Source organism: Caenorhabditis briggsae (assembly GCF_000004555.2).
Source record: "Caenorhabditis briggsae complete genome, chrIV, whole genome shotgun sequence".
Classification (NCBI taxonomy): domain Eukaryota; kingdom Metazoa; phylum Nematoda; class Chromadorea; order Rhabditida; family Rhabditidae; genus Caenorhabditis; species Caenorhabditis briggsae.
The window spans coordinates 8,860,037-8,873,653 of NC_013487.2; the positions used below are offsets into that span (position 1 = coordinate 8,860,037).

General features: G+C 36.4%; 3 protein-coding genes across 3 annotated transcripts; 1 reads left to right on the forward strand and 2 right to left on the reverse strand.

The window, feature by feature from the left end:
* Window positions 1-3,261: 3,261 nt before the first annotated feature.
* Window positions 3,262-3,393, forward strand: CBG26305 (the record flags this gene model as incomplete). Its single annotated transcript, XM_045235655.1, is given in 2 exon segments — window positions 3,262-3,305; window positions 3,318-3,393. The coding sequence occupies 2 exon segments, from the start codon at window positions 3,262-3,264 to the stop codon at window positions 3,391-3,393; spliced, it is 120 nt and encodes a 39-aa protein (XP_045098475.1).
* A 991-nt stretch (window positions 3,394-4,384) lies between these two features.
* On the reverse strand, window positions 4,385-6,142 carry Cbr-dyf-18 (the record flags this gene model as incomplete). Its single annotated transcript, XM_002633360.2, has 7 exons — window positions 4,385-4,596; window positions 4,649-4,796; window positions 4,843-4,968; window positions 5,322-5,499; window positions 5,735-5,859; window positions 5,911-6,012; window positions 6,056-6,142. 7 exons carry the CDS (start codon window positions 6,140-6,142, stop codon window positions 4,385-4,387), a joined length of 978 nt encoding a protein of 325 aa, XP_002633406.2.
* A 536-nt stretch (window positions 6,143-6,678) lies between these two features.
* Window positions 6,679-7,251, reverse strand: CBG06172 (the record flags this gene model as incomplete). The annotated part of the gene is made up of 3 exons (XM_045235656.1): window positions 6,679-6,909; window positions 6,954-7,051; window positions 7,245-7,251. 3 exons carry the CDS (start codon window positions 7,249-7,251, stop codon window positions 6,679-6,681), a joined length of 336 nt encoding a protein of 111 aa, XP_045093049.1.
* Between the last annotated feature and the right edge of the window lie 6,366 nt (window positions 7,252-13,617).

Below are 13,617 nucleotides of genomic sequence, written 5' to 3' on the forward strand. Positions count from 1 at the left end.
CTTCTTCTTCTCATCTTGTTGCCATTTCCTTCTTTTCTTCTCGCTATTTGCTCTGTATTGCCCAACGGCAGGAAGTGAAGAGAACAGAAGAGTGAAAATGTATATTTACATAAATCTATTCAATTTACATTATATTTTCGGGAATGTTTAGAACATCGTCCCTTCGTATTCCTCAGTTTATTCCTTGAGTCTGAATCTGCGTTCATTTTCGAAAATCAAGGAGGTCGCCGTTTTTTTTCTTTTTTGGGTTATCGTTATTCTACTTATCGTGGAACTTTCTGGAATGAGAAAAATATGAGCTTCCCCAGTCAACAACTTTGCTCACAGCGTTGGCCGTGACGATAGGTCTCGACACAAAAAACCACAGCAACCGAAAAACATTCCAATTTTGACAAATTTGTCTCGATTTTTATCTTTCCAACAATTTTCCTGATATTTTTCCTAATCTAAAAAATGTTTCATGGTGGCCGGGCAGTAACCGGACGTAAATCAGGAAAAAGCGTAAGAAAAAAAAACCAGGGTACGGTAGTTTTCACTCTGTCCACAATTAACTCTGCCAGATCGATACAAATTTTTCATTTTTGATTGTCTCGTAGAGATGTTGAGGAAAAACATAGATTGATACCGTAGTTTAGTGTCAGGGCATCATTTACTTCGAACGATCAGAAAACGATTATATTTTTCTCTCTATCCTTTTCTCAGAGTTCCGTCTCTATGTCAGCATCTAAAATCCTTATTTAGACCTCTGCCATTCATCATCAGTACTTATTTTCATTCTCTTACTTCCTGCTACACAATTACTTCTTTAGAAATACCACGTTGTAAGGGTATTCTCTTGAAATTGAGCTGTTTTTGTGTACCGGAACAAAAATATTTTTCAGAAAAGAACACAACTACAGAATTCAACAAGTACAACCTCTTGAAGACTAGTTCACCAACTAGTGATTTCATTTCTGGCAAAAATCAAGCACCGGACCAAAACCAAAAACTTCGTGATATTTGAGCCTTGAAATTTCAAGTAGCTGGTCACTTATATTCTGCGAAATCTAACAAAACTTATTTTTGCAGCTAGAAATTTCACACGCCGTTCCCCATTAGTAATTTCGTATAGATTTTAAGATTGAGGGTGGAAGAAGGATGAAACTGAAAAAGTTTGTGAGGAGAAAAAGTAAATACTCGAAAAACGAGAGATTGATACTTATTCATGTTCAAGAAAAAATAGAAAAAGCGGTCAACAAAAACAAGAAGAAAACAAGAAAAGGGGTGGAAAGAGAGAAAGGAAGTACAGTAATCCGCTGATGTGGTTCCATTGTTTTAGTATGTACCTCAGAGTCAATTGGAGTATCCGGTGAAAAATGGGAAAATGGAAGGCGAGAAGAAGGTCAATGATTTAGGAGTCGGATGGAGACATCGGGATCAAAAAACGAGAATATCAGGATATAAGGGATACATTGAATTCAGATATTTTAATTCGTTGAATTGAAACCTTTAAAACTTTTCAGAGAACTGTACAATGACATTTCTGAAAACACGAAAAACTGTTCTTAACGCGCTTTACAGTAATTTTTTTGAGGAAAAAGTAAGCAGAAGGTCCCACAACGACAACTATTTACAGTAACCTGTATTTCTTTTCTCGAATTCCGTGTTATTTTTCACCAAAAAAACGAAAAAAATTTTTGATTATCAAAAATTTACTGGAAAAGTACAAAAATCGAGATAATAAATCCGGAAAATCTAAATATTTTTAGGTTACGGTAGTTGTCGTTTTGGGCCTTCGGCCACAGCCACCGGTGTTTCTCTTCCACAGCTCCGGTTGTTTTTTATTAGTCTAATACCCTTTGAGACGAACCGAGAAAATTTGGTTCAAATTTGAAAGTTAAAGGGCTATTCTATTTAGGTTTTACAGTATTTCTGATTTGAATACTATTAATGGTTGAAAAAAAAAATTTAAAAACATGAAAAATTCTGGAAAAACGTCCCTCAATACTAATTTCCATAATGGAGAGTGACCAGTGAAAACCAAATGAGGAGTCTAAAATCAGTATTTTGAAAAAAAAGCTCTTCCGCTTTTCAAAAAATAAAGGAAAACAAGCATTCTCAGCAGAAGCAGGAGAATCAGCTCATAGTGGTACGATAAGCAATATACTAAAAAACAACAACAATAAATTATTTGGCGGCGGGAGAAGTAGAGGAAGAGCTACTCTATAATTAGTTTTTTCTCCCCTTTCAAAGTTTCTTCTTTTTCTTTCTGTTACTGAGATCTATATTAGAAGGGCGAGAAGTTGAAAAAAATAGACGGAGAAGAGGTCCTTTCATCGTCAAAAAAAAGAAAGTAAGTGAGGCGGGGAAGGAAGAAAAAGGGAGCACGGAGCAACGGAAGCGAAACAACTTACGGAAGGAAAAGAGAAGTTGAGTTGACGGAGGCAATTAAAGGAAGCCAACGGATGATGATGAACAACAGGCAAAAATTTATGAAGTGAAAGGGAGAAGAAGAAGGCGTTATTATTGGAGAAATTTTCTTCTTCTTTTGGGAAAAACAACTGGGAATTTGTGAGATAAACTGTCTAGCTATCAACTCCGTGGATACGGCTGAATAATGGAGTGTGGAATGAAGCTTTACTGGGGTTGATGAGTAGGAAAATCGTCGGAAGTTATAAGCTGAGATACTTCTAGGTCGGAACCATGTTATCAACTGCCAGCGACACTTGAGATACAGTATGAGTTTCCAGAATTTCTTTCGCGACATTATCAGCGTTACAGATGGTTCTATTCTACGAAAATCTACAAAAAGAAATCGAATGACTGTTTCCTCTGACAATGCGACGAATGAAATGAATCCATCCATTCGGATTCGAACGATTCCACAATGAAAAGTCTGGCTCAATAATACCGTATGCCGATTTTCCCTCTTCCTATTCTTTCAGCAATTGCCTTTCAGTCGTCCACTACTCTTACCCTTCTCTATTTTTACTTTCCACTTTTTCCACCCAACGTCAGCTACTCGGATGGAAATTTCAAGTTTCCGTATCAAGTAAAAACATGTCTCAAGTGTTTTTCGCTCTCTGACTCTTTTTACTTTTTTCTTCTGCTCCTTACAGCTCAACAACTAGTACTACGTAACCGAATTTCAAATTTTTTAGAGACGTCGACACACTTTTTTGTTGTTGTATGAATGGGGATGAGTTGAAGTGAAAAAGTAGAAGAAACAATCAGAAAATAAGATTGAAGCTGCGAGAAAATAAAACAGTAAACAGATTTTAGATGACTATGGAGATGCGAAATTTGAAGCTCGAGTCAGATTCTTGGTTTGGAATGTAGCCTACAAAAGTTATCTTCAAACAGAATTGCAGTATTGTACTCGTTTATAAGACACCAAAAATTATAAGAGTGTGACTAATGAACATTATTTGAAATCCCTAATGCTGATTTTCCAGATGTCCAACTTAAAATTCCGCTTCGAATCACAATTCGACACCATCATTTGTTTTTTTCTGAAAAGAAGCAACGAGAACAAGAGAAAAAAGGAATAAAAGGATACTCTTTTTAAAAGAGAAACGACAAAAAAAGAGGCAGGAGAGATGAAAAATTCGATGATTAATCAAAACGAAACGAAAAAGAAGAAAAAAGCAGAAGCCTCCCCGACCGCAAAAATGAAATATGTGGAAACGAAGGATCTTTTTTCGGTGAAAGGAGCCGCAAAAAACATGCATTATGAGATTTCAGAAAACGAAGGATACGAAGACGAAAATTTATTATAATCATTGACGTATAGTCAAAGAATCATAGGCTTTCGGAAAAGCGAAATGTCTTCGAATCTCTTGCAGACCAAATATTTGAAAATGGAATTTTCGAGATACAATGTCTTGATGGCGATAATTTTTTTTCCAGATAAATAGAAATTACAGGGTGGCGCACTGTTACCCGGACTCTTAAAAGTGGGTAAATCTGTAGGCATAAATATCTTGGATACACGAAAAGTGGTAGAAATATAATTTTATGCTTGATTCAAAGCTTCTGAAATTTTCAAAGCTATTCTTCAAGCCTAGGTATCATTATGACTATCCAAAGATGAACGGCGCAATGTTTCTTGCACGGAGTTGTGAGATGAAGCGAACTTTCACAAATGATAACTCAACTCAGAATTGATCAAATAATTTGAAACTTTGTCAGTTTACTGATGACTATTTGAATGGTCGCACCCTAAATTTGAGGCCGGTACAACTTTATTCAAATTTTATGCTAGTTCTTTAGTCTGTGTGATTCTGCCACCTTATATACAACTTTAGAACTTTAGAACGACTTTTAAAGTTCTCATAAAAAAATAGCAGATCTACTTATACTCCTTTATTGAATTCCTGAATGAAAGTTTTGAAATAATTTCCCGTTATAAGAATACATGTATTGGTGGAAGTGCATCTCTTCGATTCTTCTCCACGTTCTTTCTCGTTATCCGATATACTGGTTCAGTCAACGACGACTTCTTTTTTATCCAAGAATGCTGTAAAAGAACACTGGCAGTCGGTCGGAAATCACAACATAATTGGAGATGAAGACGAAGAAAATTGTCGAATTCCTGTGACACTTCTTTGCATCTCACTGAAAATTGGTATACTATGTCAGATGAGATTAGGATCATATGATGACTCACAAATTTCAGCCCAATTCTTTCTCGGCTCTTTAGGCTCAAACAATAACTTGTTTGCATCTGGCATTGATCTCCATTTTGGCCAATTTGTTTCGTTTGGAGTTCCCAGAACACCGAATATCACGGATATCTGTTCCAACTCACTTCTTCCCTGAAAATTCGTGTCATCTTGTGGAGAATCGTTTGAGTTTACTAACCGGAAAAATAGGTTTTCCTCTGACAAGTTCAGCCAAAATGCATCCAATGGCCCAAATATCGACCATCGGTCCATATTTTCTGTATCCAAAAAGTATTTCTGGAGCACGATACCATCGAGTTGCCACCTGGAAAACACATAAAAGAGATCTCTCTTTTTCATCCCATAGCGGCATTTTGGTGTCGTTTGATTTTTCAACGGGGCTCCATAAATCTGGAGAACAAGTGATTTTCTCATTCCCATCAGTAGTGCCCTTGCTCTACATCACATCCATCAATCTTGTTCAAAATGATCTCATTGCAGAGAAATCGAGACGGCATGTGGAAGAAAAAATAATAGAAGATAACATGAGAGGATTGGGAAACAGGTGCATCCTCACAGAACAAGAAGAAATCACAAAGTATGGGAAGAGGCTAATTTTTTTAAATGAGAGGGATCTTTGATGTCATGTGAAGAACATGAAAAGTTATAAGATCTTACATTTTCATCGTATTCTTCGTCTGGTCGTTCTTTTAGATGAAAACACGCTTGCCCGAAATCAGCGATTTTGATAATGTTCCGAAGTGTAACCAGAATGTTTTCCGGTTTTATGTCTCTGTGCATAATGTCCTTCGAATGAATGTAGGCAATTCCAGACAAGATTTGGGCATAGAACCATCTGGAAATTTTTAAAAAATCGGTGATAACTTGTTGCTAAAATGAAGTTACACTGATAGGAAAACTAAATGGCTCGTATTACAAGGACTAAAGTTTGTAGAGCGCTGTACAGGGCTCAAATTTGGAGTGCAATAATTCTAAAAACTCATCAGTATACTGGCAAAGTTTCGAATTGTTTTATCAACAAGACGGTCAAGTTCATTCAATATTTTTCCAACTGGTTACCATTTTCCCACCTATTCAATTCTTCTGTTTTTGGCCTCGATTTATCATTAATCACATCTGCAAGTGTATACGGAACCTCTTCGGTAACTATGGATACCATATCAGCCGTACCAAAACAATCCAAATATTTGAGAACCTGTAAATGTTCCCCCGTGAGATTATGAAGCAGACTTGTGTCTACGCTTACGTTTCGATGATGGAGACATCGGAGGCAGCTGACTTCACGAACGAGCTGAATTTTCGAAACATTTGGAATCAGAATTCGTTTGATTGCAACTCGTTTCTTTGTCTGAAATGAGAAACCTCTAACGGTAACCGTCTGACGAACCCACAACATTGTCTCTGGCTATAACAACAAGACCAAAAGCACCTCGACCGGCGACTTGAATAGTTTCATATCGATTAAATGAGAGTGTCATAGGAAAATAACATCAGAATGTAAACGGGAAGATAATAAAGGTCATTTTGGGGCAGAAAAAGAGAAATATTCTGGCACTCGATAAATATTTGGAAGCAAAGAAAAAGAGAAAAAGGAGGAACGGAGAGACGGAGGGGAATGTGCGGACGGATGTCGTTGGCATGGAGACAACAAGTATTCAGAGAAAACGGACCTTTCATAAGTTTTCCCCACACTTGTCACGGGCCGGGCTGGGCGTGGTTAGAATGAAAAAAACCTGGGGTCACATTCTGATATTTCGAAATTCTAAAATATTTAGAAACCTTTCAAAGTTTCGATATTTTTGTAAGGGTAGAGAATATCAGGAAATTTTTGCTACCGCGGAATTCAATGAATGTTTTCTGGAACTTTCAAAAAGTCAGACAAGTATGTTCTTCCCGAAACATCTTTTCATGTTAATAACTGCATTTTGTGAAGTTTTGTTTATTAAATAATGAAGGAATGTACATAATATTTTGACAAGAAATATACAATTGACTTTGTTAGAATCGGTTTACTTTATTTTCTCTTTCCAAAGCCTGGATATCCGAATCCTCCATTGCCAAAACCTCCATTGTTGTATCCGCCTCCCAAAGCATCTTGAGCATAATAGCAGGCAGCTCCGTTGGCTGGTTGCAAATTGGTTACATAACTAAGAATTTCACATTTAAAAGCGAACTCTCCAACTTGGAACAGATTGACGGCGTCGCAATCGAACTGACGACAAGCTTCTTTACACTGCTCGATGTCCTAAATGATTTGATTTCTTTTTTTAATCTTCATTTTGGACCCACCTGAACATTGTCAATATCGTATACTTTTCCTCCTTTGCATTCCATTTTCTGCTGGAGCAAATAGGCTCTTGCTCCAACAAATTGAGCGTAAGGAAGAACTAAAACTTGATTCATTAATACATGCTCTATCTAATTTAATGGTTAGTAGTTGGTTGATGACCAACAAAAGTTCACAAATGCCAGAGAACCGAGTATTTGAAGTGGAGGTTTTTTGGTGAAAAATGCAGTAGTGAATCGGATCAAAACGGATCATTCAGGGGCAATTTGTGAACTTACAACTATGACACGCACCAGCCATATCCAAGAATAAAAGACTGACAAGAAGAACGGTAGACGATGTTGAATGCATATTTTGGAACAGAATGGAGACTGTTCTGGAGCTCTCTCTCTCTCTCTCTGAACTGGCGTATTTGTTCGAATTACAGGGCAGGAGGATCAACAAACACAGCCAGAGACGGAAATGAATGGAATGAATAGATAGGGACAAAATATGGAAATACAAATAAGGAAAAAGAAAGGAGGAATTGGGTGTGAAGTGGTTGGCAGAAGAGCACTGGTCTAAAGAAAATGCCTGGATGTCCAAAGGGCAAATTGGGTTGACCCAAAATCTGTTGAGCTGGTTTTCGAGAATTAATTTAAATTTCAAAAAATATAAACAAAGCTCGAAATATATGTACATAGATGTGTATTAAAATTTGGGAAGTTTATTGCATTAAAAAAATTGACAACTATACTTCCTCTATTAGAAGCCCACATAAATTGTCAACTTTGAGCCTATATATCTCCCTTCCTGTAAAATAGATCGAAAAGTATTCAATTGGCAGAATATTGATAATATTATGATAAATAGTTTGCAGTTGATAATTTTTGATATCTTTTACAGGAATCAAGACAATTGAGCTCAAAGTTGACGGTTTGGGCGGGCTTCTATTAGAGGATATATGGTTGTAATTTTTTTAGAAACTTTACTCATACCCTAGAAATCGAGAATTCTAATAAATGCTAAGTTATGTTTGTACTAGAACTTGCTCCTATTATGGCAAAAAGTGCAGAAATGACTCATATGGAATTATAAAAACACAAAAAAAATTGAGTGACGAAATGGTGTTCTCTTCTCTCGACCTGCAACGGTTTATATTTGACATGACATGTAATCCGGTTCATACGCTACCGAAATTGAGAGTTTTGATTTTTTTTTCTTTCTCGATTTTCTACGGTTTCACTATCTGGGTCTCTTCCCATTTTGTACTATATAACCCTAAAAAACTGGAATATGCAAATCTGAAATCCTAAAATTTTCCATGAAAATTTATGAGCACAAACCGGAAACGCAAATCAACGAATAATAAAAAACGAATTCTAAAGCAGATATAATGAAATGTATGACATAATTCGTGAGCAAACGAGCAATGCTTTTATAGTGTACCATTTGAAAGGACATGTAACAAACAAGCAAGTACAGTAACCAACAATTCCATTGTTCGACGAGAGAGACTGTTTAAACAGAATGTTCTTTTCTGGAGAGACGACGCCTTTTCTGGTGACACAATTCGGATCATAAAATCATTTGAATTGGGTGCATTTAGAAAAATTCAAAATGACGTGAGTTTGTAAATAGATCAAAGCTGAAAAATGAAAAAAAAAAACGGCCGAAAAATGTTGTTGAGAATAGTTTGTTTGATTTCGATGTTGATTCTTGGTTCCAAGTTCAGGTCTGAACATCTGATACTGAAAAACCAGATGACTTGAATACCGCAAAACCTGTATTGAAAGGGCCCTTTAACAAAATGGATCCTCTAGATATCCCAAGAGGGGCTTTGAAAAGTAGAAGGGCTCCTGTAAGAGTGGCACAACACAAAACGCTGTATGAATTTCAAAATTCCCATGCGTTTTTAGTGAAATACTTTCCGGAAATTCCAAAAATTAAGAGCAATTTGTTGAAACACTTTTTTATGGTCAAAAACATGCTCAAATTTGGTGAAATCGATAGATTTTAGAAGGACACACACTAAATGAAGGGCCTCTGCAATAGAAGGGCAGGCCCTTTTAAAACAGGGTTTATGACAGATTCAAATGAAAAGTCAATATCGGTTTCAAAGAAGTGACATTACATTTTCAAATATATCCTGATCTCAGCCTTCTAATACGGGTTTTACATATATTGTATATTGATCCAGTTCGGATAGTTTCTCGCATCAGCTTTGATCGTCCTTCAAAACTCAAGCTATATTTCCAAACAAAGCGAAACCAAAAACATCCGTTGTGCTAATCGCTGATAGTGATTCTCTTGTTTTTGCTTGACGTAGATTTCAGGTTTAACATTTATAAATTTACTAAAAAGTGGCGAATTTCTAACTAATCTTCAATACAAAATAAGGTGTTATCTTGTCTGGAAATGAATCTTTTATATCGGGCGGAAGTTGGAAAACAGACGCATATAGACCAGGAACAAACGTTATTTCAGTAGTCGTGAAAATTGGAATCGCTGAAATAAATGCATGAAAATCCACATCTTTTAAATTCCCCCGTTATCGTCCAGTAACTTTTTTCCACCATGACCTCCAATTATCTTTCCTGTTTCATCTGTTCGTTTTTATTTGTGTTTGTGTTGTTTTTTGGTTTTTAATCGACCTTTATATTTTATTGGTCTAGAGGCTACGATTGAGGTTTGTATCCTGACCTAAATCAAAAAATCTAGTACTATTGGCTGAATGACCTCTTCACGGAAAATTAGGGAAATGGGTACTTCCAAGAGATCATCTAATACGGAAATTACGTCAGTATCAAGAGCTACCGTAAGCATAGAAAGAACACTGATACACTACAGAAGTAGAGTACTGAAGTTTTAAAAGAACTTCCAATTTGCTCCAAAATCCAAAGTGAGGTTCGACCTTTCATAGAATGACTCATCCTTAACTTTTAACTTTGAGTTAATTTATCTTGGTTGGTGCGAAAGATATCAAAAAATAGTGAGCTAATTAAATGTTTTCGACATTATAATAAACATTTTGCCAGTTAACCACTTTTTGATATCTTCAACATCGAGATAATTTAGCTCAAAGTGGAGGCCTGGATGGCATTCTATAAGAGTGTTTTCGGCATTAAGCTTTTGGGTCAACTGGGATTGTCCATACGTGATAATTGTTAAAATTGGTCAAAGACGCCCGGCTGTTGTACTAACAAATGTTAGTTTTTATTTGTACTTTTTTTACCGTCTTCTTATTTATTTTTATCATTCCATTCTTTCTCTGTCCTCAGCTGTTTGAACAAGTCTACTCGTTTTTATCCCCCCATTGCACTCTTAAACTGCTCAATTTAATTCAAAGTATCATTACTCTTTTCGCATGCTGGGAAAAAAAAACCAATTTCGTAAATATAATTTCTCTGTATACGATGCTTTCCACTAATTAGTTCATACTGGAAATGGCACGGATGGAACTGGAACATAAGATTGGTTTATTTTGCTGGAGAAGAAAAGAAAAATGTATTAATTCTTCTACTCTGATTTCTATTCTTGTTTTTATACAAAGTACACAGAATGAGAAGAGGAAGGAAAATATCAAAAGATGATGATCCACTTGTTTCTATTTTCATGATGATTTGTCCTTGGAAGATCTTTTTTCTCGACATTTTCCAATATAAAACCAGGTCGCCATGAAAAGTGGGCGTGGATTATCTTTGTATTACGATGAGGTTACAAACGAGTCATAAGTAGGCACAAATACCAAATATCCTTTTCTCTGCACAAAGTATTTATAAAAACACAAAAACTCCAAAAAAGTACATTCAGTCGCTTCCTTGTCTCCTTCGAAATCAGCTCATTCTCCATGTCTAGCCTAGAGTCTAGCTTCTGCAAAAATAACGACTTTTGCACTTTCTCCAAAAAGTCTATATAGCTTTATGTCGTTTCATCTGCTCTGCCTAAAGATAAGCCTATGTTTTCTTGCGCGGATTTCCACCTGATAACTAATCTTTTCTCTTTCTGCAAACTGGTTTCTCGCCTTCCGATGTTTTCGAATAAAAATTTTCTTAACACATAATTTTGAATCCAGAATGTTTTTTTGAAAAAAATTTAAAGATTACCAGCCTGCATTTATTTTATTAATATTAATTGATTATCTCTCTGATCCCCGTGCGTGTTCAAAAAAGCATACCGTATTTGCTCTAATAGAAGCCCACCCTAGACGTACACTTTGTGCTTAATTATCTCGATTCCTTCAGAACATATAAAAAACCTGTCAACTGATAAAATATTTATTGTAAAACTACCAACATTTTATCAGTTGACAAGTTTTTAATATCTTTAGGAAGAACCGAGATAGTTGTCCTCATAGGAACGTGTAGAGTGGGCTCATATTAGAGCACGGTAAGTCTTTGTGGAAGAGAAACCCTGGTTTCCGCGGCGGAAGGTCTCATATAGAGAACTACAGTAACCTAAATATGTTTTAAATGTTCGGATTTTTGAGGGTACTGTAGTTTTCGTTCAGGGAGAACCCTTTTTTGGCCGGCATAATTCTCATGGTTTTTGCAAGAGGGTCTTAAAAACTTATTTTTTTATTTAAAGTTTCTAGGTTTCATTGAAATTGCGGAAACTATGAAATTGTATTTTTGAATTCAGAAGAGTTTTGAGTTTGAGTTTTTTTTTAACACTCCTACAATTCAAAAATCAATGAAAGTACATTTTTCGTTTTTGTAAATTTCTTTCATCTCTAGATTGGTTCGAAAACTACACTATTGTCGTCACATACACACAACAGCTGTTTTTCACTGGAGTTACTTTTATTTATTGAAAACTGATAACCCATGGAGGCACGTGGTCTGGGAGGACGCTTCCAATTGTTTATGTACACTTTGACCTACTCGGTAAATGTGGGCAACTTCTTCCCCAACTCTGGGCAGCTTTTGTCCCAACTCCAGGCAACTTCTAGCATTTCATAGGTCAAACGCTGCCCAGCTTTAGGAGAACTTCTGCACAGCGTTTGCCCACTGTAGACAGCCCGCTCTGGCCCCTTCCCTTCCCGCTCTTCACCCCTCTTTCTGGAACATGTTAAGATTTGCTAGCTTGCTAAACAGTATTTAGTTTATTTTAGGAAGCAGAAAAAATAACAGAAAAGGATGGAAGACAGAAAAAGAAAACAGAAAAAAAAGTCAAAATGTTAGAAAAAACGGCTCCGGGACATTTCGCAAACAAACATTTCGAAAGCGTTTCAATACAGGCGAATGGGTGAATTTCAGACTACAAAACCATTTTTATGGTTTTCAAATATGCTTTTTCTGATAGAACACACTCTGAAATCCGAAAGAAACCAATACTTAATGTTTTCAAAAGTTTTTTTCGAATGTTTTGATTTTTAGAATGTGTCCTATCAGAAAAAACATATATATTTGAAAACCCTAAAATCGGTTTTGTAGGCTGAAATTCATCCATTTGCATGTATTACCACGCTTTCGAAATGTCCGCTTGCGAAAAAGTTCCGGAACCGGAAAAAAAAACAATCGATAAACGAAGTGTTTTTAATAAGATCTCCAGACGTTGTCTCCTAATCATCTGGGTCTTCAACTCCGCGTTTCGATTTGTACCCTTCCCCCGTCAAATATGTTGAACACTCCGATCTCTTCTGCAAAAAGTTGAATTTTAGCTTTGATGTAAAGAATATTTGTCATCTCACCTTGCAATTGACGAGAATCCCATTTTCTTGTCAAAATGATAATTGCGAACGAGTATATAATTGTCTGGATACCACATTTTCTCACTCGTAAACATGATAGTCTCTAGTTTAGTCTCTAGGTTGATGTCAACACAAGAGGTGTTTTCCAACAATCGCTAGTATGTTTTTTTTTTGTTCCATTGGCCTATAGTTTCCCATCACAAACACTTCCTTCCCATTTGGGCATTCTTTGACCTCAAATATCAAATCTTCAGGAAGGTAATCATCCTTCATTTATATTCTCTTTAAGCATTTGTTTTCAGGAGCCAAAACAGGCATTCATCATCAATTTTTTTTTTCTGGCTCCTTTTTCCGTTCATATTCAATTCCTTCACACTCCCAGCGTCTTTCCATTAACCCATGCTATTTTCACTGCGCGCTCACATAGTCTGCTGTGTCAAGAAGAGAGAAAAAACCGAAAAAAAACAGCAAAAGAGAGGCATGAAGGGAATAGAAGAAGGAAGAAAGAAGAAGAAGAAGATGAAGAAGAAGGGAAAAAACGACATGTTATAGTCGAGTCGAGCCTCTTCGTCTCCACGTCTGCGCCTCACCGGCGCCCCCTCTGGCCCATAACCCTTCTTCTTTTTTCGTGTCTTCTTCTTCTTCTTCTCGTCAACTCTTTCTCTTTTTCCATTCCAATCCATTCCGTTTTCATCTTCTGCTCCCCTTCTCGTGCTCCCGATTATTTTCTTCTCCTTCTTCTCCTTTTTCCTACTCATTCATTTCTTCTTCTCGATCATTACTCTAAATTTTCCTAAACCAAACGTTTATTATCTCTGAATCCAATCTGTCCGATTTCAGAAAGAAGAGAAGAAGAAGATAAGTTTTCATGAGTATCTAGAAGTGAGCCCTTTCTCTTTTTATTCTTTGCTCTGTCTTACACTCCTCGTGCCCCTTCTTCTTTTTTTTGTTTCTGCAATCGCTTCCTTGTTCTATTTTGTTGGCTCTCTGTCTTC